A 22,990-nucleotide genomic window follows, 5' to 3' on the forward strand; every position below is an offset into this window, starting at 1 on the left:
TCACTTTAACCCCTTGACTGATTTAGCATAAGAAAACAATGTTCTCACATTTATTAAATAGTACATTATAGTGGTGACATGTAGGACAGAGATAGTGTTCACTTGGCCACTTCCTGCAGCTGGGGCTCTGGAGAAGAGAAAAGGGAGATTGTGAATAATGCTGGGTCGTATTCATTAGTGCATATCGTAGTAACACACTTTGCTAAATGAAAAAAAGCATTTATTTTTCGTTTGGTGCCTAATGAATACAACCATGGTTGATGGTCAATGAGTCATTTAAACCACCTGTGTCAAACTCATTCCATGGAGGGACTGGCTGGGTTTTCACTCCTCCCTTGTAATTGATGAATTAAGGATACTAAATAGCAAAGAACTCCCCTTACTGGTTGTCTAGGTCTCAACACAAGGGCCACCATGGAATGACTGACACCCCTGCTTTAAGCATAGAATGACTAAGCTATGTAGGGTGAGATGGTGGTATTACAATTTAGTCTGACTGAGCTACCAATAAATGCTACTACTGCAGTAGAGTTGGGCGACATGGACATAATCCATACCACAATAACGAGAAATCAAACAATACGTTAAAATGAATTTACACCCGTTACTTTTTATAGTACCCTTTAAACTACATTACATGTCGTAGCTATCTATTGTCCCCTTAGCAATTGCCCATATTTCAAAAATCACATCTACTGTAGGCAACTTATCATTATTAATGATATCAGTAAAATGGCTGATCATTTTCAGTTTATCGTCCGAGCTCTATACTGCAGTGTATGGCTTTGACGAACCTGTAAATTTGAAGTCAGGGAATTTGGTGAGGTCACCGGTCCCGTATAACCTCTGCAGTTTGGTGATCTCCTCTGAGACACCCTTTTCGTAAGAGGGGCCTGCATCAACAATCCCACCTGCTACAGCCCTGGAGGAAGGAGAAAGGTGAGGAATTAACCTTAAACAACACTGTAGCATAGAATACACTACTCTGTTGAGGGCTGACCCTATTTAGTCGAGCAACATTTTTTTTAAAGTATTACACACACACAGTTGAAGTCGGAAGTTTACAAAAACTGAGTTTAAATTATTTTGCTAAGGTGTTTCACAACCCCTGACATTTAATCATAGTAAAAATGCTCTGTCTTAGGTCAGTTAGGATCACCACTTCATTTTAAGAATGTGAAATGTCAGAATAGAGAATGATTCATTTCAGCTTTTATTTCTTTCTTCACATTCCCAGTGAGTCTGAAGTTAACATACACTCAATTAGTATTTGGTAGCATTGCCTTTAAATTGTTTAACTTGGGTCAAATGTTTTGGGTAGCCTTCCACAAGCTCCCCACAATAAGTTGGGTGAATTTTTGCCCATTCCTCCTGACAGAGCTTGTGTAACTGAATCAGGTTTGTAGGCCTCCTTGCTTGCACACGCCTTTTCAGTTCTGCCCACAACTTTTCTATGAGATTGAGGTCAGGGCTTTGTGATGGCCACTCCAATACCTTGACTTTGTTGTCCTTAAGCCATTTTGTCACAACTTTGGAAGTATACTTGGGGTCATTGTCCATTTGGAAGACCCATTTGCGACCAAGCTTAATTTCCTGACTAATGTCGCTTCAATATAGCCACAAATTTCCATCCTCATGCTCATGCCATCTATTTTGTGAAGTGCACCAGTCCCTCCTGCAGCAAAGCACTCCCACAACATGATGCTGCCACCCCCGTGCTTCACGGTTGGGATGGTGTTCTTCGGCTTGCAAGCCTCCCCCTTTTTCCTCCAAACATAACAATGGTCATTATGGCCAAACAGTTCTATTTTTGTAAAATGTACAATCTTTGTCCCCATGTGCAGTTGCAAACCATAGTCTGACTTCTTTTGAAATTTTTTTAGGTTTTGGAGCAGTGGCTTCTTCCTTGCGGAGCGGCCTTTCAGGTAACGTAGATATAGGACTCGTTTTACTGTGGATATAGATACTTTTGTACCGGTTTCCTCCAGCATTTTCACAAGGTCATTTACTGGGATTGATTTGCACGTTTTGCATCAAAGCACACTCATCTCTAGGAGACAGAACGCATCTCCTTCCTGAGCGGTATGACGGCTGCATGGTCCCATGGTGTTCATACTTGCGTACTATTGTCAGTACAGATGAACGTGGTACCTTCAGGCGTTTGGAAATTGCTCCCAAGGATGCACCAGACTTGTGGAGGTCTACAATTTTTTTTCCTGAGGTCTTGGCTGATTTCTTTTGATTTTCCCATGATGTCAAGCAAAGAGGTACTGAGTTCGAAGGTAGGCCTTGAAATACATCCACACGTACACCTCCAATTAACTCATTATGTCAATTAGCCTATCAGAAGCTTCTAAAGCCATGACATAATTTTCTGGAATTTTCCAAGCTGTTTAAAGGTACAGTCAACTTAGTGTATGTAAACTTCTGACCCACTGGAATTGTGATAGTGTATTGTAAGTGAAATAATCTGTCTGTAAACAATTGTTGGGAAAATGACTTTTGTCATGCAAAGTAGATGTCCTAACCAACTTGCCAAAACTATAGTTTGTTAACAAGAAATTTGTGGAGTGGTTGAAAAACAAGTTAATGACTCCAACTGTATATATTATTGTGTACAAGACACCTGTCTGATTTGCCCCTGTGAGTGGACTAATCCATCTAGGAGGCCTTGGGGATTGCACAGTCCATCACTCTAATACATGTGCTACTGAAAATGTATATGGTTATATTATAAGAACAATGGTGCAACAATAATATTTTAGAACATTTGCTTTCTCCCACATTGGCTAGTGGTTGCTGTCCGCGGTTCTGAAACACATCAGTGCGCTGTTGAATTGGCACCTTTTCCTAGACCATGTTGCTATATGCATTGTTGGATTCTAAACTTTGAAATTGAGATATTAAAGACATGATTGATCAGTCGCATAGTATATAAAGGAGTGAGATCTGTAGAAAGACGCTGTGGAATGTGCTGGGTGGACAGGAGGAGATCCCAGGATTGCTATACGGGAAACAGATGGACATCTGTGGCTTAGGAGGGGTTGAGGTGAGGAGGTCAGATCCCCGAAGGGAGTAATAAGGGTTTATTATCCTGTTACATCTTATGGTTCCACAGGAAGAGGGTAAGGATTGGAGAGAAGGAGTGTCTAAAGGGGAGTATACCTGTGATGGTGAGAAATTGTTTTTTGTCTGAATACAGCTGTGTCGACCCTTTGGGAATAATTAAACTTGGTTAAGCTTCTCTAGTGTCCGTGAGATATTTACTCTGAAAAATAAGAACCTAACAGCATAATAGCAAAGTTAACCAGCATATTGGTGTTGAACGATGCAGTGGCGGCAGCAGCAGAATGAGACGAAAAAACAGTCCTTGCCTTATTGTCTAAGAGAAGTGAGGAAACAAACTTAATTAGGTCTAGAAATCAGTAGCCTAACTATTAAATGTGCCTGGCTTTATAAATCATGCACATAGTTGCATTTGGAAAGTATTCAGACCCCTTCACTTTGGAGCTGGTTTTCATCAAGGATCTCTGTACTTTGCCCCGTTCATCTTTCCCTCGATCCTGACTAGTCTCCCAGTCCCTGCCGCTGAAAAACATCCCAGCAGCATGATGCTGCCACCACCATGCTTCACCGTAGGGATGGTGCCAGGTTTCCTCCAGATGTGACACTTGCCATTCAGGCCCAGAGTTCAATCTTGGTTTCATCAGACCAGAGAATCTTGTTTCTCATAGAATACAGTTCTTTAGTGCCTTTTGGAAAACTCCAAGCGGGCTGTCAATTGCCTTTTACTGAAGAGTGGCTTCCGGAGAGACGGAGAGCACGATAAACACTGATGTTCTGTGGTGGTCATTGCAGCAGGGAGGAGACAACAGGTGATTGTCAAAGTCACTTACGGTCTTTTTTTTTTTTGTAACACAGCCTGGCCTAATCAAACAGTGTGATTAAAGCGTCAGACAAGCTCAATGAATACAGTTGATTTGACTAAAACACAGAACAGACAAATCTTGGTCGACCAAGATTTTTTTTTGGAGGGGGGGGGGGGGGGGGGGGGGCAGCCCTACTGTTGTTGCAATGGTGAGCTCAAGAAACCACATAACTAGTCAGCCCTATAATTATAATACCCTATAATGAGTCAGACATGTATACCCTATAAACACACCTTCAGCATCCTATGCGTTTCATGAATCTTGCCATCTTGACATATAGGGCCGGGTTCAGAAGGGGCACAACATTGAGGAACGTTCAGATAGAAATATATTATGTAAAATAAACCCTACTCTGACATGTACTGTATAATCAAGAATCAAGTCTGCCAGCTCTGTTCCTGACATTTCTATTTGCAACGTCCCAGAATGTTCACCTACTGAACATATGGCCCAGCCTTCTACAAATAGCTCTGCAGTGCTAAAAGGACGTGCAGACTCCCTGCCACCATCTCTGTCATGACATCACGGGTCATTCCACTTAAGCCTAGCTAACTTTTAGCCTACCAACATGAAGAAACATGTCAATTAGAGTAGGCCAGCAGTGACAGTAGGACAAATAGTGCGGTTATTTATTGCACTCACTTGCTCTTGGTGCTGTAGTCGCGGATCTTATCTAGGAATAGTTTCTGGATAGGGTCCAAATCCGTGGCCCGGTTGAAGAGAACAGCAGACAGGCCGATATTCCTGCGCAGTGTCAATGACACCGCGGAGCGGAACAGCGAGGACACACGGAATAGTTTATGAAGCGCCATACTGTCAAACAGAGAGAGGGACAAATTACAACAGTTAACTTTGACAGTAACGCTACCAAACGAGTTAAACTGAACATGGAACGTTATATTACCGGCGGAAACTAAACGGTGTATGTACAGTAGTTAGCTGAAGTTAACGGTTCCTAGCTAACTTAGCTACTGTAGATAACGTTAGTTGACGGTGGTAACGTGGCTGTGGAAACCCAACCCTGTGCATATCTTCCATACATGCATCTGAAGCAACAAAAAAAAATACATGACACTAGCTAACTTACTGTATTTTAACTTACAGTATTTGGTGAAGTTACAGTATTAGTCGATCCTTGATAACGTTCCCTAGCTAGCTAGCACTCGCGTTATCATGTGTCTCTTACCAGCTAGCTATGACTTGTATTAGCATGAACATGTAAGATTTGTCGTTAATACAATGAAAAGTTTACCTCTGCTGGGAAAAACACCACTCACCTTGAATTTGACACTCGTTCACAGAGTGATTACCTCAATGTGATAAGCAGCTTTGCATTGTGGGTATTTTTTCAATCGGTCGTGTTCGCGAACATCAACGCGCGTCCTGGCTGCGCATGTCTACAGCGATGTTCTTTTCAGCAGTACACATTTTTTTATCATGGCAATGTGCACAGCTTTCATATCACTGACATAATAATTATGCTTTATTTGCTACCTTATTTGGCATTTTATTTCTGAAATGAAAATCAAACTAGTCTATGCCTCTATGACTTATAGATGACCTGGAGCGAGTGGGTTTGGCAACGAATATGTAGCGAGGGCCCGCCAACGAGAGCATACAGGTCGCAGTGGTGGGTAGTATATGGGGCTTTGGTGACAAAACGGATGGCACTGTGATAGACTACATCCAGTTTGCTGAGTAGAGTGTTGGAGGCTATTTTGTAAATGACATCGCCAAAGTCAAGGATCAGTAGGATAGTCAATTTTACGAGGGTATGTTTGGCAACATGAGTGAAGGAGGCGTTGTTGCAAAATAAGAAGCCAATTCTAGATTTCATTTTGGATCGGAGATGCTTAATGTGAGACTGGAAGGAGAGTTTACAGTCTAACCAGACACCTAGGTATTTGTAGTTGTTCACATATTCTAAGTCAGAACCTGGCGTTGAAGCTCGTTTGGAGGTTTGTTAACACAGTGTCCAAAGAAGGGCCAGATGTATACAGAATGGTGTCGTCTGCGTAGAGGTGGATCAGAGAATCCCCAGCAGCAAGAGCAACATCATTGATATATACAGAGAAAAGAGTATATACAGAGAAAAAAATTGACTCTCTGTACTTTACTCTGTTCATCATTCCCTCATTCCTGACGAGTCTACCAATCCCTGCCGTTGAAAAACAAACCCACAACATGATGCTGCCACCACCATGAGATGGTGCCAGGTTTCCTCCAGAAGTGACGCTTGGCATTCAGGCCCAGAGTTCAATCTTGGTTTCAGCAGACTAGAGAATCGTGTTTCTCATGGTCTGAGAGTCTTTCGGTGCCTTTTTGCAAACTCTAAGCGGTCTGTCATGTGCCTTTTACTGAGGATTGTTTTCTGTCTGGCCACTCTACAATAAAGTCCTGATTGGTGGAGTGCTGCAGAGATGGTTGTCCTTCTGGAAGATTCTCCAAGCTTCATAGAGGGACTCTGAAGCTCCTTCAGAGTGACCATTGAGTTCTTGGTCACCTCCCTGACCAAGGTTCTTCTTTCCCGATTGCACAGTTTGGCCAGGCGGCCAGCTCTAGGAATAGTCTTGGTGGTTCCAAACTTCTTCCATTTAAGAATGATGGAGGCCATTGTGTTCTTGGGGACCTTCAATGCTAGATATATTTTTTGGTACCCTTCCCCAGATCTGTGCCACAACATAATCCTGTCTTGGCGCTCTACTGACAATTCCTTCGACCTCATGGCTTAGTTTTTGCTCTGATATGCACTGTCAACTGTGGGACCTTATATAGACAGGTGTGTGCGTTTCCAAATCATGTCCAATCAATTGAATTTACCACAGGTGGACTCTAATCAAGTTGTAGAAACATCTCAGGGATGATCAATGAAAACAGGATGCACCTGAGCTCAATTTCAAGTCTCATAACTACAGAGGTTCTGGATGGCCTGGAGCTCGGCCCCAGTGATGTACTGGGCTGTCCGCAACACCCTCTCTAGCGCTTTGCGATCAAGGGTGGTGTAATTGCCATACCAAGTGGTGATGAAACCAGTCACGATGCTCTTGATTGTGCAGCTGTATAATTTTTTGAGGATCTGAGGGCCCATGCCAAATCTCTTCAGCCTTCTGAGGTGAAAGAGGCGCTGCCGTGCCCTGTTCATGACTGCGCGTGTGTGTGTGGACCATGTTAAGTCCTTAGTGATGTGTACATGTGAGTTATGTGTTTATATAGGACCTCCTGCACCCACCTACCGTCAACCTATAATGTAAATGCAGAGCTATACAGAGCCCTCTGCATTGTTAATACATTTGGGATGCGCACAGCGATGCGGTAAGGAGCGAGAAGTCAGAGCATTCATACTTCTGGCGCTTCGGGGAGCTATCATAGGCATCCCCACCACTCGTAGTGATTCAGGGCTAATCTCTATAGCCATCCAGGTAATTACAAGCAATTGGCTAAACAAAAAGACAATGCTTTGCACACTCTTGGCATTCTCTCAACCTGCTTCACCTGGAATGCTTTTCCAGCTGTCTTGAAGGAATTCCCACATATGCTGAGCACTTGTTGTCTGCTTTTTCTATTTGCTATATATTCGTTAACTGTACTCTGAAGTTTCACAAAAGTTTAGAACATTTTTATTCTCATAGATTGTACATATTGTAAATTAAAGATAAAATGTTTTGCTAAGAGTATTATTATATTATTAATCGATTGTCTATGACTTTTTAAAATACCCAGCAGTGCTATTTGCAGAGTAAGCGCCAGGTAAATGTTGCAATTCTTCAGCCATTCCTGAACTTGCGACCAAAAACTAACTACATATGGACAGTACCAAAACAAATTATCTAATGATTCTGTCTCGTTGCAGCAAGATCTGCAGAGCTGGGATGGTTGTATCAACCATCTATTTAACATTCTACTAGTTGCAATAATTTTGTATAATAATTTAAATTGAAAAGCTCTGTTTTGAATCCGGCTTCGTTTTGTGTATCAGTTCCATGTGTCATGGAATAGGTAACATCAAAAATCTCTTCCCAACTATTTTGCAATCTATGTGGCACAGCTGTCAATTTTTTGGTTCCTTAAATGAAACTGGTATACTTTTTTATTTATCACAATTTCCTTTGACCAATTTTGGTCTTTAATGCAGGTCCCGACAGACAAGTTCCTTACTTTCTCCCCCTTCTATTTGCCTCTTCCATTTTTGCCGTAATGCTGCAATTAGTTGGTTGTAATTTTACATTTACATTTACATTTAAGTCATTTAGCAGACGCTCTTATCCAGAGCGACTTACAAATTGGTTTTGAGTAGAGCAGACATTTCCATATATTTCCCCGATCTCTTGCCAGGAGTTCAAACTCATTTTCGTGTCTTTGAAATCCCGACAAGGTTTCATAAAGATGTTTTTTATTTGTGAACTTGTTCTGAAAGCCTTTCATCAAAGTACTCCATGTTTGTTGTGAATATATACAGAATATACCACCCCCACCTACCGTCAACCAATCATGTCAATGTTGAGCTATACGCAGCTATGCGGAGTCCTCCTCATTTTTACAAAATTCGGGTGGCGCACGCAGATGCGGTACAAAGCTTGATTTGGTGTTGCGTCACACACTCCGTACAGAGCCTCTGGGTTGCATTGCCAGAGCAAGCATAAATTGGCTTTACCTCCTCTCCTAGTTGGCTTTACCTCAGTCCTCTACTGTTTTTAATGTACATCTGTGATATTTATTACCCCCACCCAAGAGCGGGACAAGTGGCCCAGTTCGCAGCAGATCTCTGTTATTGGGCCTTTGCCCATGATGGAAAAAAGCTACAGAGGAGCATAACAGAGATCGAGAACTGGGCCAATTTGTGGTGGCTCAAGCTCAACCTCTTGAAGACCCAATGCTTACTCTTCTCCAGAAACCCCAAAAGAACCAAGCAAGTGCGCCGTAAACTGTATATACAGGCACTCCAGACGACCCCAATAGTTAAGTTCCTTGGGGTCATATTTCAAGAAAACATGTCCGGGAGTGCCCACATAGAATGCCTTGAGAAGGAGTGAAGGAAGCAAATGAACCACGTGAGGTGACTATGCAGAAAAAAAGGAGGAGCAACGCCCGGAACAGTCATCAGAGAGTACCAGAGATTAGAGGTCGACCGATTAATTGGCATGGCCGATTAATTAAGGCAAATTTCAAGTTTTCATAACAATCAGTAATCTGCATTTTTGGACGCCGATTATGCATTTGAGGCCTGCTGGAGGTCATTTTGCAGGGCTCAGGCAGTGCTCCACCTTGCACAAAGGCGGAGGTAGCGGTCCTGCTGCTGGGTTGTTGCCCTCCTACGGCCTCCTCCACGTCTCCTGATGTACTGGCCTGTCTCCTGGTAGCGCCTCCATGCTCTGGACACTACGCTGACAGACACAGCAAACCTTCTTGCCACAGCTCGCATTGATGTGCCATCCTGGATGAGCTGCACTACCTGAGCCACTTGTGTGGGTTGTAGACTCCGTCTCATGCTACCACTAGAGTGAGAGCACCGCCAGCATTCAAAAGTGACCAAAACATCAGCCAGGAAGCATAGGAACTGAGAAGTGGTCTGTGGTCACCACCTGCAGAATCAGTCCTTTATTGGGGGTGTCTTGCTAATTGCCTATAATTTCCACCTTTTGTCTATTCCATTTGCACAACAGCATGTGAAATGTATTGTCAATCAGTATTGCTTCTAGGTCTAAACTCCCAGTTAGAAACACGTTTGTAATCACTAGCTTGGATGGTACTCAAATCAATAAGGTCTCTGCATATAAATACTTAGGGGTATGGTTAGATGATAGGCTTTCTTTTAAAAAACATGTTACTGAATTGGGAAAAAAGCTCAAATTCAAGATAGGATTCCTTTACAGAAACAGGGCTTGTCTGTCCTCTGTAAATAGGAAAAAAATTGTGCAGGCTACTTTTATGTCCGTTTTAGATTATGGTGATATTATCTATATGCATGCATCGGCAAACACATTAAAACCACTGGATGCTATTTACCATTGTGCACTCAGGTTTATCACGGGTGATAGTTACAGAACTCATCACTGTATCCTATATCAACATGTGGGTTGGGTCTCTCTATCTGTGAGGCGAGAGCAACATGCTCTCTTGTTTATTTATAAAGCACTTCTTTTAAAACTACCTCCATATATATCATCATTAATTTCCACAAGATGTACTAATTTTAAAACCAGATCACAGATGTGGATTACATTAGAGACTCCTGCGATCTCCACAGAGTTGGGTAGGACTGCCTTCAGTTCCTTTGCACCTTATTTATGGAACAAACTGCAGATCCAACTTAAGTTAGACACTCTGGTGTCCCTTGCCCATTTTAAAATGTTTATGGAGGATCAATATGATGTTGTCTGTGATTGTTTCTGCTGAATTGTGTATGTTTTGAAATGTTCTTGTCTGTATGTCTAAAACTGTACATGTCAACATGTTTACACAGGGCACAGCCGTAAAAGAGATCTAGGTCTCAGTCTGTTTTCCCTGTTAAAATAAAGATTAAAAAAAATAAAAATAAAGACTTCAGAACTGGCAGCAGACATGCTCAAACGTTAATATAACAATACACCACTTAAACTGGTACAACACATCCATTCAAGGTTGGTGAAAAACAACTGACTGAAAGCTACACCCCCACTAATCCACACGTCCACCCTGGGAAGCAGAAATGTACCTTCACATGTGTACCTCTGAAGGTACATTGCGTATATTGCTCTTTTGTACCCCAGGGAACAATACTGTACCCTAACCGTGTGTGTAAACAGTGCCTGCCGACATTTGGACTGCAGTGACCAGAATGAATTGAATGTTAAGTGTGTGTGAATGTGAATCCACACACATGGGGAATTAAGGTGTGGTCTTTGTGGATCCACTAGGGGACAACACTTGTTTTTTCTCCTTTGGTACCTTATGCATCAGTAGAAAACAAAATCTAGATCAGGGAATCATTTGGTCCTGTGCTTAAAAGGAGGTAGTGCATAATTCATAAGAACACACACTACAATTCTAAATGGACTTTGACGGCAGTGAAAATATCCCCAACCCCCAAGACTTAGGAGCCATGACTCAGTGAGAGCTGTATGTAGATTCAAAACTTTATTTATGGAATACAGTGTAGAAAGCGTTTTTCCAGTCAAAGCAAATGGCTTGCACAATTACACACAGTGGAAATAAAGCCACAGAGAAATAAAAAGGAAGAAACCCTGCTCTCTCTCATTCCATACTGCCTTATTCTGGCTATAGTGAGGTAATGCATCCTCTGAAAACCCAAGCAAAGGACTGACCCACCTGCAGCAGTGTGTGATGCACACAGCTCTACACACCACAACACTGCCTACCTCTAGTACTGTGTCGCAAAAAGGCACCCTATCCCCGGCCGATATTTTGCACTACTCCTCACTGAAACTGTAGTCCATCCAATTATTGATGGCCCTGCTAGCCCCTAAAAGTTGCCTTATAGGCCATGGTAGAGGTCGTCGTATGGCTGGCTCTAGACAAGTGCTTGAGAGAGGTGAGTAGCATGCCTGAAGTATGGGAAAGACGGGAGGAGGGTGGTTGGAAATTCATTTTACAGACTGCCTGTCTGACTATCCATCTGGAACAGCTAGTAATTCCCTCTACCTCTTCCTCAATCCTTCCTTCCTTCTCTCAATCTTTCACATGCACACCCCCCAGGCACTGATCCTGCTCTGTTTATAGTCTCAGCAGAGAGAGAAAGATGAGCCGAAGGAAGAAAGGAACAGATTGGGAAGAGTAAGTAAGCCCAAAATGGTATTGGGTTGTTCTTGTATATCACAAACAATGTACAGAGAAGAGTGTTGTTAATTTCTGCGGAAACATAGAACCGGAACAAGAACACTAACTAGACTGGAGAACACACACAGAATCATCCACCCCCCTCCCTCTTCTCCCCTTCCCCCGGCTGGAACCGGCCTTCCCGCCACATCTTAAAAAATACAAAAAACACGACAACATGGGAATCAAAAAAAGAAATACATAATTAAATAGGGCTGCAAAACGCAATAGGATGCCAACGCAATAAACTAAAGATAATAATCATAAATCGAATAATAATATACAAATACGGATCTAGCCAACCCCCCGCAGTTTTAGGAACATAGCATGGTTGAAATAAAAAAGGAAGAAACTTTCAAATCCAAAAATCACAGAACTCTCTTACAGTGTATTTAACATGATATCCAAGCAGAGAGCCCATTCACCGAGATTCATATATATTTTTATCCAACGTCATTTAAGTCACGTGATCACGAGAAAGATAGTAAATGTACAATCCTGCTAGAATGATAATCTCTATGTGAGAATCTCTCTGGAGACGCAGAAAGATCTTTTTTATTTACCAATAATAACCCCGTCGTAATTTTTGTCATCATGCACTAAATAGGAACAGCTACTTTGTTACATTACACACAATTTTAAAAAAGACGTTTTTTTTCTCTTTACATATGATTTTTCTTCTTCTAATTTTCCTTTCTTTTTTGAAAAACAAAACCGGAAACGATAGAATAACTAAAATAAAGAGCTCATTCAGAGTACATCATCATCATTATTATCATCATTTTAGCCTTGTGTGACCTAACACAGCACAGCTGTCGTATGAACGCACAGAGAAGGAAAGCGGGAGGGAGGAAGGATAGGAGGCGGCTTCATTGACCCATAGACCTCACCTATTCCCCAGTGTATAGAGAGAATGCAGTAGTGTAGGGTTGGGGACAGTGTGGCTGGCACTACAGCCAGAGAATGCCCCCTTAAATAACTGGTCTGGAGTCAGATCTCCCTACCCAAGTCCATTCCTCAACTAATTTCAAGTCAAACTAAAAACTGACTCTGGACCAGTGTTGAAGGGGACAGTCTCCATCTACACCAGGAGTGATAGTGGTGCCTGGTTCCAACCTGCACTGCTTGAGGGTAGGATAGGGTTGGTTTGGAGTGGGGATAGAGTTAAGGGCGTAGGGGTGTGGAGGGTTAGAGGGGTTGGGTAGCCGTCAAAGGGGTGAGAGGGGGTTTTTCATTCCTTAGTTCTGCATCTGCTCAAAAAACTTGTAGGTGGGGTTCTCATAGCCATTCTGCTGCATCTTGGACAAGTGGCGCTCCTCAGGGGTGACTGCTGCATCCACCTGCAGAACAGAGAGAGTTGTGTTACACACAAAATATGGTATGTCCTCGTACACCAGGGGTGTCAAAGTCATTCCACGGAGGGCAAAGTGTCTGCGGGTTTTTGTTTTTTTAGTTCAATTAAGACTTAGACAACCAGGTGAGGGGAGTTCCTTACTGATTAGTGACCGTAATTCATCAATCATGTACAAGGGTGGAGCGAAATCCCGCAGTCGTCCATCTCTGGAATGTGTTTGACACGTGTCATACACTATTGCCGTTTTTTTGTTGTTGTTGTTAAACGAGTGGGGGCGGTTCCCACTCCTTACATGTTTACTGATGCAGTAGGATGGATTCGTATCCATGCTGACACGGTACATGTGCACTGTTTACCTTCTACACAGACTTTAGATTCAAGTCTCAAACAAACTCATAAACAACAGAAATAGAGACAGGAAACACTGAGCCAAAGTCAAAAACAGTACACGCATGCATAGCATATATTTTTACTACCCTTGTGGAGACCTAAAATTGATTTCCATTCCAAATCCTTTTGTCCTAATCACAAACCTAACCCTACCTCCTAACCCTAGCCTTTGTTCTCGTGGGAGAATTTCCCTTGTTTCACTATCCTTGTGGGGACGTTTAGGGGATTTCCGGTACCCACTAGGATAATAATACAAGTCCACACATCTCCTCTACCCCTCACCTCAACGACTCCGTGGTGGATGGACGTGTACTGCTTCTTCCTCAGCATCACCAGGGTGATGACGATGACGGTCGCTATGACGATGCCTCCCACCATCAGCCCGATGATGGCGCCCTTGTTAGAGCCGACATCCTCGGCGAAGAACACCTAGAGAGAGGAGAGAAATAGGGAGAGTGAGAAAAAGAGAGGGACTGTAAATCACACTGCACAACCAATCACAAATACTGACTGGATTTATGGACAGATCTGGGGTCAGGAGTTCAAGGCATTAAGGTGAAATTAAGTTGGAGAGAGTATGAATAATTTGGGGTTTGGACAGAATACAAAAGACATGATTAAGGTTCAGAGTTGGGATTAAGGTTCAGAGTTACATTATCGAGGGATTTTAGAGGTAAGCTTAAAGTTATGTTACATCATTTTCTTCCTTATTTAATGAGGAAAATTGTAAATGTATAAGAGATTTAATTGGGCACAAAACTCGTTTTTGGAAGTGTGAATGTGTGTGTGTCGCGTTTTCAATTTCTGACAGCGTTCATCTGAGGACAATTATAAATTAGCGCTAGTGTGAAACTAACATCCTGGCATCGTAGTTACCAACCCTGGTCGCCTTGGTTACCATGCCAATGGTCAGCCAATACATATGAATAGACATATGGATATACCCATATGGGCATGGATACAGTCATGGATATGTCTGGGATAACTCCATGATGCTTGTATCTGCGGCCATTTATGAAAAGAGTGCAAATATACAAAATGGAGTGGTGTGTATGTGTACCAGCTTTGGTGGTATGTGTGTGTATAGATACCAGTTTCTGGTGGTGCACTTCGAATCCGGTGCTGTGCCTCTCCTCTGCCTCCATCCTGAGCTCAGGGATCTCCTCTGGCTTCAGACCAGACACTGGTCGTGTTGGAAAGCCTCTATCAGGAAAAGGGCGGGCATCCACAGGTTCAACTAGGGAGAGAGCGAAAGTGAAAAGGGAGGATGAGTATTTTCTTAATATAGTTTCACTTTGATCTCATCCCTGTCAAGACCCTGACAGCTGTCTACAATCAGTTATGGATCCGGTACATTTATATATATATTTATAACATGGTTCTATGTATAGTACACCTACCCTGGTTCTGTCTGTTCCCACTCTGATTATGGGTGTATACCCTGGTAGTCTGTACTATACCTACACCCTGATTCTGGGTGTATTGATCATAGCTTAAGGCACACCTACCCTGGTTATCTGTGTTGACCTGGTTGAAGCTCTCGGGGTGGATGAAGCCCAGTCCGTCCAGGCCCATGTCCAGGTCTTCGTCCTGGGGCAGCAGGTCCAGGGAAGCCCCGGTGCTGTCTGGAAGACTGTCGGGCATCAGGGCGTCATTTCCGTAGCTCACCCGCACGTCACTCTGCAGGTTGGACAGCTGCTGGGCCATATCTGCCTGCTCCTTCTGCAACAACTCTGGAGAGGGAAGGAGAGAGGGAGGTGAAGAGGAGATGGAGGAAAAGGAAGAGAATAAGGTGGGAGAAAGAAGAAAATAGAAAAAGGGGAAGAGGGTGAAAGACAGCAGCAGAGGGAGGATGAAGAGAGAGAGCGAGATAAGAATAGAAAGAGGAGGATGGAAGGTGTAAGAAACAAGGAAAACCAGGGTAGAGAGAGAAAAGAACACTGTTGCAGTATAATGGTAAATGACTAACTGAACAATTACGATTATTTATTAGTACATACAAAGACAACAATAAAATAGGATCAATAGAATAAGTCCCAAATGGCCACCATTTCCTATATACAGTGCATACGGAAAGTATTCAGACCCCTTGACAATTTTCCATGTTTTGTTACGTTATAGCCTCAGGGACTATGGTGGTCTGCTTGAAACATGTAGGTATTACAGACTCAGTCAGGGAGAGGTTGAAAATGTCAGTAAAGACACTTGCCAGTTGGTCCGCGCATGCTTTGAGTACACGTCCTGGTAATCCATCTGGCCCCGTGGCTTTGTGAATGTTGACCTGTTTAAAGGTTTTATTCACATCGGCTACCGAGAGCGTTATCACACAGTCATCCAGAACAGCTGGTGTGCTCAAATGCTTCAGTGTTGCTTGCCTCGAAGTGAGCATAAAAAGGCATTTAGCGCATCTGGTATGCCTGTGTCACTGGGCAGCTCGCGCCTGAGTTTCCCTTTGTAGTCTGTAATAGTTTAAGCCCTGCCACATCCGATGAGCATCAGAGCTAGTGTAGTAGGATTCAATCTTAATCCTGTATTGACGCTTTGCTTGTTTGATAGTTCGACTGAGGGCATAGCGTTATTTCTTATAGGTGTCCAGATTAGTGTCCCACTCCTTGAAAGCGGCAGCTCTAGCCTTTAGCTCGATCCGGATGTTGCCTGTAATCCATGTCTTCTGGTTGGATATGTACGTACGGTCACTATGGGGACGACGTCGTCGATGCACTTATTGATGAAGCCGATGACTGAGGTGGTATAGTCCTCAATGCCATTGGATGAATCCCGGGAACATATTCTAGTCTGTGCTAGCAAAACAGTCCTATGTCTTATTACTATTTTTTACTTCAGTTTATTTTTTTTAATTGCATTGTTGGTTAAGGGCTTGTAAGTAAACATTTCACTGTAAGGTCTACACCTGTTATATTCGGTGCATGTGACAAATAACATTTGATTTGAAGACAATGCAGCAGTGGCTTTGAGACAAGTTTCTGAATGTCTTTGAGTGGCCCAGCCAGAGCCCGGACTTGAACCCGATCGAACATCTCTGGAGAGACCTGAAAGATAACTGTGCAGTGACGCTCCCCATCCAACCTGACAGAGCTTGAGAGGATCTGCAAAGAAGATTGGAAGAAGCTCCCCAAATCCAGGTGTGCAAAGCTTGTAGCGTCATACCCAGGAAGACTCAAGGCTGTAATCGCTGCCAAAGGTGCTTCAACAAAGCACTGAGTAAAGGGTCTGATTACTTATGAAATTGTGATATATATATATATATATATATTTTTATACATTTGTAAAAATTTATAAAAACCTGTTTTTGCTTTGTCATTACGGGTTATTGTGTGTAGATTGATGAGGGGGGAAAACGATTTAATCCTTTTTAGAATAAGGCTGTAACCTAACAGAATGTGGAAAAAGTCAAGGGCTCTGAATACTTTCAGAATGCTCTGTAGGTACCTTATGGGCCCTGGTCAAAAGCAGTGCACTATATAGGGACTTCCTCAGGCACTTCACTTGAAACACAATGTCACGCTCTGTTCTCATTTGTTTTAATGAAAGGAGAAAAGCAAACCAATGTCTGTGTTGCTGGGAGGCGGTGTGTGTGTGTGTGCGCGCAGGGGAGCAGCCTGAGAGGAGGGGAAACTAGACAGAGTCCGAGACTGACTCAGACACAGATGGTTCGGTGACGCACACAACTCAAGACCCAGACAAACACAGAGAGGGAGGGAGTGGGAAGGAGACGTTATAGTTATTGATTTGACGGAGGTGGAGGCGAGAATTGAGAGATGTCATGATGTTATATGATTATCTGTATCACGAATGACAGTGGAAGTGGATGAGGGTTTTGTGGATATAAACTAAACTATGGATAGTGGTTGGTGACAGTGTGATTACTGGTTCATATGAGTTAATGCTTGCACACAGACCTGGTCAACCTTTACCTGGTTAATGAAGGAGAGAAGAGACTGAAAATAACACTCACCAACTTGGTCCTGGATATCGTCGGCCACTCCGGGCACCTTGTAGAGCAGACCCAGGGACTGGTTCATCCTCTCCTCAATCACACGCAGGTGGGTCAGTACCTACAAGTACATTTGAATGCTATTTAATAAAAAGCTATCTTCTGTGAGCCGTACATGTCAAGAGTTTACCAAAATACCCTTCAGCGGTGTATAGGTGTTTATGCATGTGAGCACATTTTTGCATTGGGAGTGGATGAGAACTGTTGTTTCTAGGTTTATTCTTTTATTTGGGACAAATGGCAAATATTTTGTTTTTTCTGCACTGGAGAGGAGTAGAAGGCGCTCAACCAACGTGAGACGAGGTGCGTGCAAGTAATAAGAGCATCAATAAAAATCTTTATTCATCTAATTCGAGTTCAAATCAAATTGTTTCGGCCTTCACTGGCCTTCGTGAGAATGACAACAAAATGACTGTCACCATGTAAAACACATTAAAATGTGTTTAAAAAAAAAAGGGCCTTAGTGGGCTTATTACCTGGGGTCGGATCTGTGCTGCCTTCTTGGGGTCGACCATGCGGACGTGCTCAAAGTGTTTAAGGGTGTGCTGTCTGTCCTTCTGCTCTGCACGGACATACTTCTTCAATAGGCTGAACACATGACGAGGCTAGAGAGAAAGGGGGGGGGGGGGTAGAGGGAGAGAAAGGAGGAGAAAAGGGGTCGTCGGTTTGTGTGTGTGTGTGGGGGGGGGGGGGGGGGGGGAGTAAGACAATGGTAGGAGGATCCATATCTACTGTATGTGTATGTGTCCCTACCCTGGGTGGCTGGGACTGCAGGGTGGTTCGGTGGCTCTACAGGGCCAGGCAACAATGTGTGTGTGTCTGTACTCTCTACCTGTGTGTTTATACTCTGTTTACTATGTACTCTCTACCTACCCTGGGTGGTTCGGCCTGCAGGGAGGTCAGGTAGCTCTCCAGGGCCAGGCGGCGATGGTCATTGAGCAGGGCCTCAACCCGGGCCATGTGAGTCTCAACCAGCTGCTGCCTCTCACTGGCTGCCTCCTGCTCCAGGGCCTCCACCTTCTCCTGGAAACGCTGTGTGATAGACAGACACACACAAATTATTATACATGATACAAACATATATGATAGGTTCATGATAAGACACACATAGTATATGATACACACACACACAAATAAAAAATGATAGACAGTAAGAATCCCGAACACCACCACGCTATTATCAAATATTCAGACACACAACACCTATGGACGTTGACAGTCACTGATTTAGCATTTATTAATATGTTTGAGTATCCTCTGTGTGTGTCTGACCTGGATGACAGCCTTCTTATCAGCACGAGGTAGACTCTTGGCCTCCCGCTCTGCCTCCTCCCACTCCCTCATCACCTACACACATGCAAGAAGAAAGGCTGGTTACTGCTGTATCCTTCCCATGTATTTTCACCTCGACAGTGTCTTCGCTTCCACCCTTACCTCTCCCTTCCTCACACTCGACCCTTCCCAACCTCACCCCTTCTCCATCCTCCCTCCACATCTCCCCCCCCCCATCCACATCTCCCCCCCGTACCCTTCTCGCTCCCTCTATCTTACCTGGGACATCCTCTCGCGGTGTTTGGCCTCCAGGCTCTCCTTGGCCTTGGCGAAGTGGGCGTGTTCGTTGTCATCCCCAGGTGTCTCCAGATAACGGTCCACAGCGTTGGGAGAGCTGGGGGCGGCGGTGGGCACTGGGTGGTGGGGGCAGGGTAGATGGACATGGAGGAGAGGGGTAAGGGTGTAATTGAGGAGAGAGATGGAGAGAAATTTAGAAAATGACTCCTGTAATATGGTCTTCAGATATCCCCATCGTTCCTTCACCTCCCCCCCCCATTCCTTTTTCTATGTTTCTTCTTTCATTGCTTTCTTCTTCAAAATCCAGACCTTTTCCAGAGTGACTTACAATAAGTGCCTTCAGATTATTTTGATTTGACTTGATTGCAATAAGGAACCGGAGGCAGTAATATAATAGCAATAAACAAAGTAAAAGACAGACGTTCCAAGCTACCAACACTATGTAGCAGCTCCATAACAGCAGACACTAAAGCTAGATAACTAAAATAATACTAGTGTTAGCAACAACAGGTTGGTTAGTGATTCATCGAGCGAGTCAACGAGCGTAAACAATACAGAGTGAAAAAGCAGAGGTGAGCGTTTGGGTGTCTGTGTCCGGGTTGGAGGACTCCAGATTTCATGCTTATTCCCTACTGATTCCGGGAATCTTCCAACTGCGATTTCTGCAAAACCTTTTAGGGTAGTTACCAGAATTTTTTAAAACCTAGTCTCTTCCATTAAATGTTACTGCCATAGACATTCCAAGTCATTTGGATGTTTGATTAAAATCTTCTCTAGAATATAGTTACTTTAGCAATTCCCCCATTTATTCTACTACAGAAGAACCTATTAAAAAGCTGTTATGCCTTAAGGCTGGGATACCTTGCATGACCTGTATCTATCTGTTTGACATTAAAAAGTAAATCGCTTTCATTTATGTAATATCATTCTGAGTGTAACGATGTTGTGAAATACCCTCAGGTTAAAGTATGAGTATGTATGTATGTATGTATGTGTCACATTACGTGACATACCTATCATCATCATCAGTCCTTGATTAAACTGCATAAATGTATTATTTCTTACATAAATGAATAAGGAAGTGTTGATTTGATACATCGGAACCTGTGTGTGTGTGTGTGTGAGAGATAAGCTTGTTTTTTGGTTTTAGTTTGTCTCCCAGAGATTAGCACGACTTCATTTCACAGACACTCAATAGTCCCAAAACAACCAAGAGCAGTTTGCGATCCGAACAAAGCAGAACCATTAATACAATTCTAACTTGGAAGTCTAAATTGGACTCTGCCCTGTGTTTGCTCTATGTGGCCATGATGTAATTAATGGATACAGTCATACAAGCCAAGCCTAAACAAGGGAGTCCCGTCTTTAGTTCTGAACGCAGTGTGATCCCTTGGCTTTGACCCCGCTGTGAACGCTTGTTGATCATGCAGTGACCGCTCGACGACCATGTGAAAGGTGAGGTTGCGAGGCGCAGAGGGAGTGTGTGAGCGTAGAGGGAGTGTGTGAGCATAGACGGTTGCTAGTTGGTGGAAACACAAGCTGTAGTCTCGTTCCCATACTATAGAACTGTCTTTTACACCTCCGATATGTTCAAGCAAGTGGACATCTCACACGCGCGCTCACACACACACAGAATTTCAGAGGCTGCTACAGAGAAGGTGAGATGGAGTGAAAAACAGAATTAGTGAGAGATAAGAGACTGCATAGATAGAAAGTAGGAGGAGGCGAGAGTGAACCATCGCTGGTTGGATCATATGTTCTCGTTCACACACACACACACACACACACACACACACACACACACACACACACACACACACACACACTTGACTGTCATGTGACTGCCTCCCACAACACTCAAATCAGCGTGAGAGAGAAACCCCCACACACACACACAGTTCGCTCATACGGAATCAGTGGGAAAACAGGTGAAATCACTTGTTTTCATGTCTTCTAAAACCCACAAACAGGTTAAAAGATAAGTGTGTGAATGTATTCGTCCATGTGTACAGTAAACTAGGGTTGGGCGGTATCTAGATTTTCACAGTCATACCGTTTCTGTACCATACCGGGGTATACAGTATTACTGAATGTACACACAAAACAATTTAGGTAACAAGCTTCCTCTCTACATCTAGCCCTTAGCTAGCAGTTAGCAAACCGGATAACATTTATTTGACACATCTTAGATTTGTTATATACTTAACTTATGGTTATAAGCCGTGGCGTAGCACGCAACCCCGCAAGGCAGGGGTATAGTATAAACACATGTATTATTTTTAACGGTATTGAAAATCATACCGTCTATATTTCAAAATACCCCGGTATATCGCCTAAGCCGACAGTAAACACACAATGCTTGGCGGTTAGTGAGACCAGAGTGGTTAGCGGCTAGCAGACATGGTTATTGTAGTTAGCACCAAAGTAGCCAGACGGCTAGGGCCAGATGCTAGCTAGATGGCTAACCAGAAACTAGCTAGCAGATGTGGACACTAACAGTGCTACACAGACAGACAATTAGGCAAGAAGCTCTGCTGTCCATGTGACAGACTTACTGATGATGCTGCAGACAGACAGGCAGTACAACAAAATGTAGTTAAGTGAGACCACAGGTTAGCGAGAACTAGCGAGGTTAACAGCTAGCTAGTCAGAGGTAACTAGCCGTCATGGACACTACACGCAGACAGAGAAGTAGTCTGTGTGACTGACTTACTAACAGTGCAGCCGCAGACAGGCAGTACAAGTGGTGGTTAGTGAGACCAGAGGTTAGCATGTAACGTGAAGTAGTATTAGCGTGGTTAGCAGCTAGCTAGCCAGAGGGCTAACGGAAGAGGCAAGCTTTCAGACGTGGACACGCAGACAGACAGGTAGATAGGATGCTGTCTGTGACTGACTTACTGACGTTGCTGCATACAGACAGGCAGTACTCCTCCGACTCAAAGTTATTGCGGTTGCCACCGCAGCCGCCATAGATGAACTGGGCACAGCGGCCCTCCTCGTGGTCAAAGTACCACCGTGCAAGCATGGCACGGCATGGGCCCGTCTCCGCATTCGACCAACACACCTCTGGTGGGGGGGCGAGGAGCCGTCAGCACACACACACAGAGCGAGTCCCAAATGGCACTCGACCTATTCCCTACATAGGCCTCTGGTCAAAAGTAGTGCACTATGAGCCTTGGTCAAAAAGTAGGTGGACTATATAGGGAATAAGGTGCTGTTTGGAAAGTATACTTATAATCATACAAGCATGAGCATACCAATGGTGTGTGAACTTATGGGGGGGGGGGGGGGTTTAGCTGAATTCCTACTGATTTACAGTGGTAAGTTTCTAGATTTGCCCCCCCCAATTCCACCCCTGCATACACTCACTCAACCTTTAAATAGAGAAGCAGAGTAAATGATGTACACACACACACACGGCCCTCCCAGTTCCTCTCACCTCTGACCACTTCCTCCACAGACTCAGTGGTAGTAGTTGTCGTGGTAGTCATGGCAATGTTGGTGGTGGGCTCGCTATCGTCGCGCTCGTCAATGACGTCATCATCATCATCCTCCTCGTCCTCATCCCCGTCTCCATCCTGGTCGTTGTCCAGCACCTCCTGCCCCTCCTCCTCATCATCATCTTCCTCTACCATGGCTGGGGCCGTCTCCTCCGTCTCCTCCTCCTCTTCCTCCTGTTGCTGCTGGGGCGTGGATTCAGCTGGCTCTGCTGCCCCCCTTGCCATACTGAGAGAGGGATGGAGGGAGGAAGAGAGGGATGGAGGGAGGTGGAGGGAGGGAGAAAAATAGGAGGGGTGAGGATGTGTGTGAGTAATGTTGTTATGAGTGAGTGTACTGTATGTGTGTGAGTGCTAGTATATGTAGAATCTCGTTCCCAGACACTTCCGCCCAGACTTTTTGCCTGGTGGACCAGCGTGTCAA

General features: G+C 43.9%; 2 protein-coding genes across 4 annotated transcripts in view; both read right to left on the bottom strand.

Moving 5' to 3' along the window:
• Positions 1 to 18: 18 nt before the first annotated feature.
• LOC129859502 (ATP synthase-coupling factor 6, mitochondrial-like) lies at positions 19 to 5,317 on the bottom strand. 2 transcript variants are annotated; one of them, XM_055929364.1, is made up of 4 exons: positions 5,207 to 5,317; positions 4,572 to 4,742; positions 795 to 922; positions 19 to 127 (listed from the first exon to the last, which is right to left on the bottom strand). In XM_055929364.1, exons 2-4 carry the CDS (start codon positions 4,739 to 4,741, stop codon positions 99 to 101), a joined length of 327 nt encoding a protein of 108 aa, XP_055785339.1. In that variant the 5' UTR covers position 4,742; positions 5,207 to 5,317; the 3' UTR covers positions 19 to 98. The 2 variants fall into 2 exon arrangements, with proteins under 2 accessions (XP_055785339.1, XP_055785340.1); XM_055929365.1 differs by lacking the exon at positions 5,207 to 5,317 and adding an exon at positions 5,182 to 5,205.
• Positions 5,318 to 11,023: 5,706 nt separating this feature from the next.
• The window catches only part of LOC129859503 (amyloid-beta A4 protein-like), a 37,581-nt gene continuing 25,614 nt past the window's right edge, over positions 11,024 to 22,990 (bottom strand). The window contains exons 6-16 of one of the 2 annotated variants that reach the window (XM_055929366.1): positions 22,509 to 22,795; positions 21,968 to 22,135; positions 19,052 to 19,185; positions 18,773 to 18,847; positions 18,374 to 18,532; positions 17,977 to 18,105; positions 17,462 to 17,561; positions 14,994 to 15,218; positions 14,577 to 14,722; positions 13,768 to 13,914; positions 11,024 to 13,081 (exon numbers count right to left, since the gene is read on the bottom strand). In XM_055929366.1, the coding sequence (XP_055785341.1) occupies positions 12,980 to 13,081; positions 13,768 to 13,914; positions 14,577 to 14,722; positions 14,994 to 15,218; positions 17,462 to 17,561; positions 17,977 to 18,105; positions 18,374 to 18,532; positions 18,773 to 18,847; positions 19,052 to 19,185; positions 21,968 to 22,135; positions 22,509 to 22,795 (1,672 nt within the window). In that variant the 3' untranslated portion in view covers positions 11,024 to 12,979. The remainder of the gene's footprint in view (positions 13,082 to 13,767; positions 13,915 to 14,576; positions 14,723 to 14,993; positions 15,219 to 17,461; positions 17,562 to 17,976; positions 18,106 to 18,373; positions 18,533 to 18,772; positions 18,848 to 19,051; positions 19,186 to 21,967; positions 22,136 to 22,508; positions 22,796 to 22,990) is intronic. The other variant, XM_055929367.1, reaches the window with a different exon arrangement.

This window comes from Salvelinus fontinalis, chromosome 7, assembly GCF_029448725.1.
Source record: "Salvelinus fontinalis isolate EN_2023a chromosome 7, ASM2944872v1, whole genome shotgun sequence".
NCBI lineage: Eukaryota > Metazoa > Chordata > Actinopteri > Salmoniformes > Salmonidae > Salvelinus > Salvelinus fontinalis.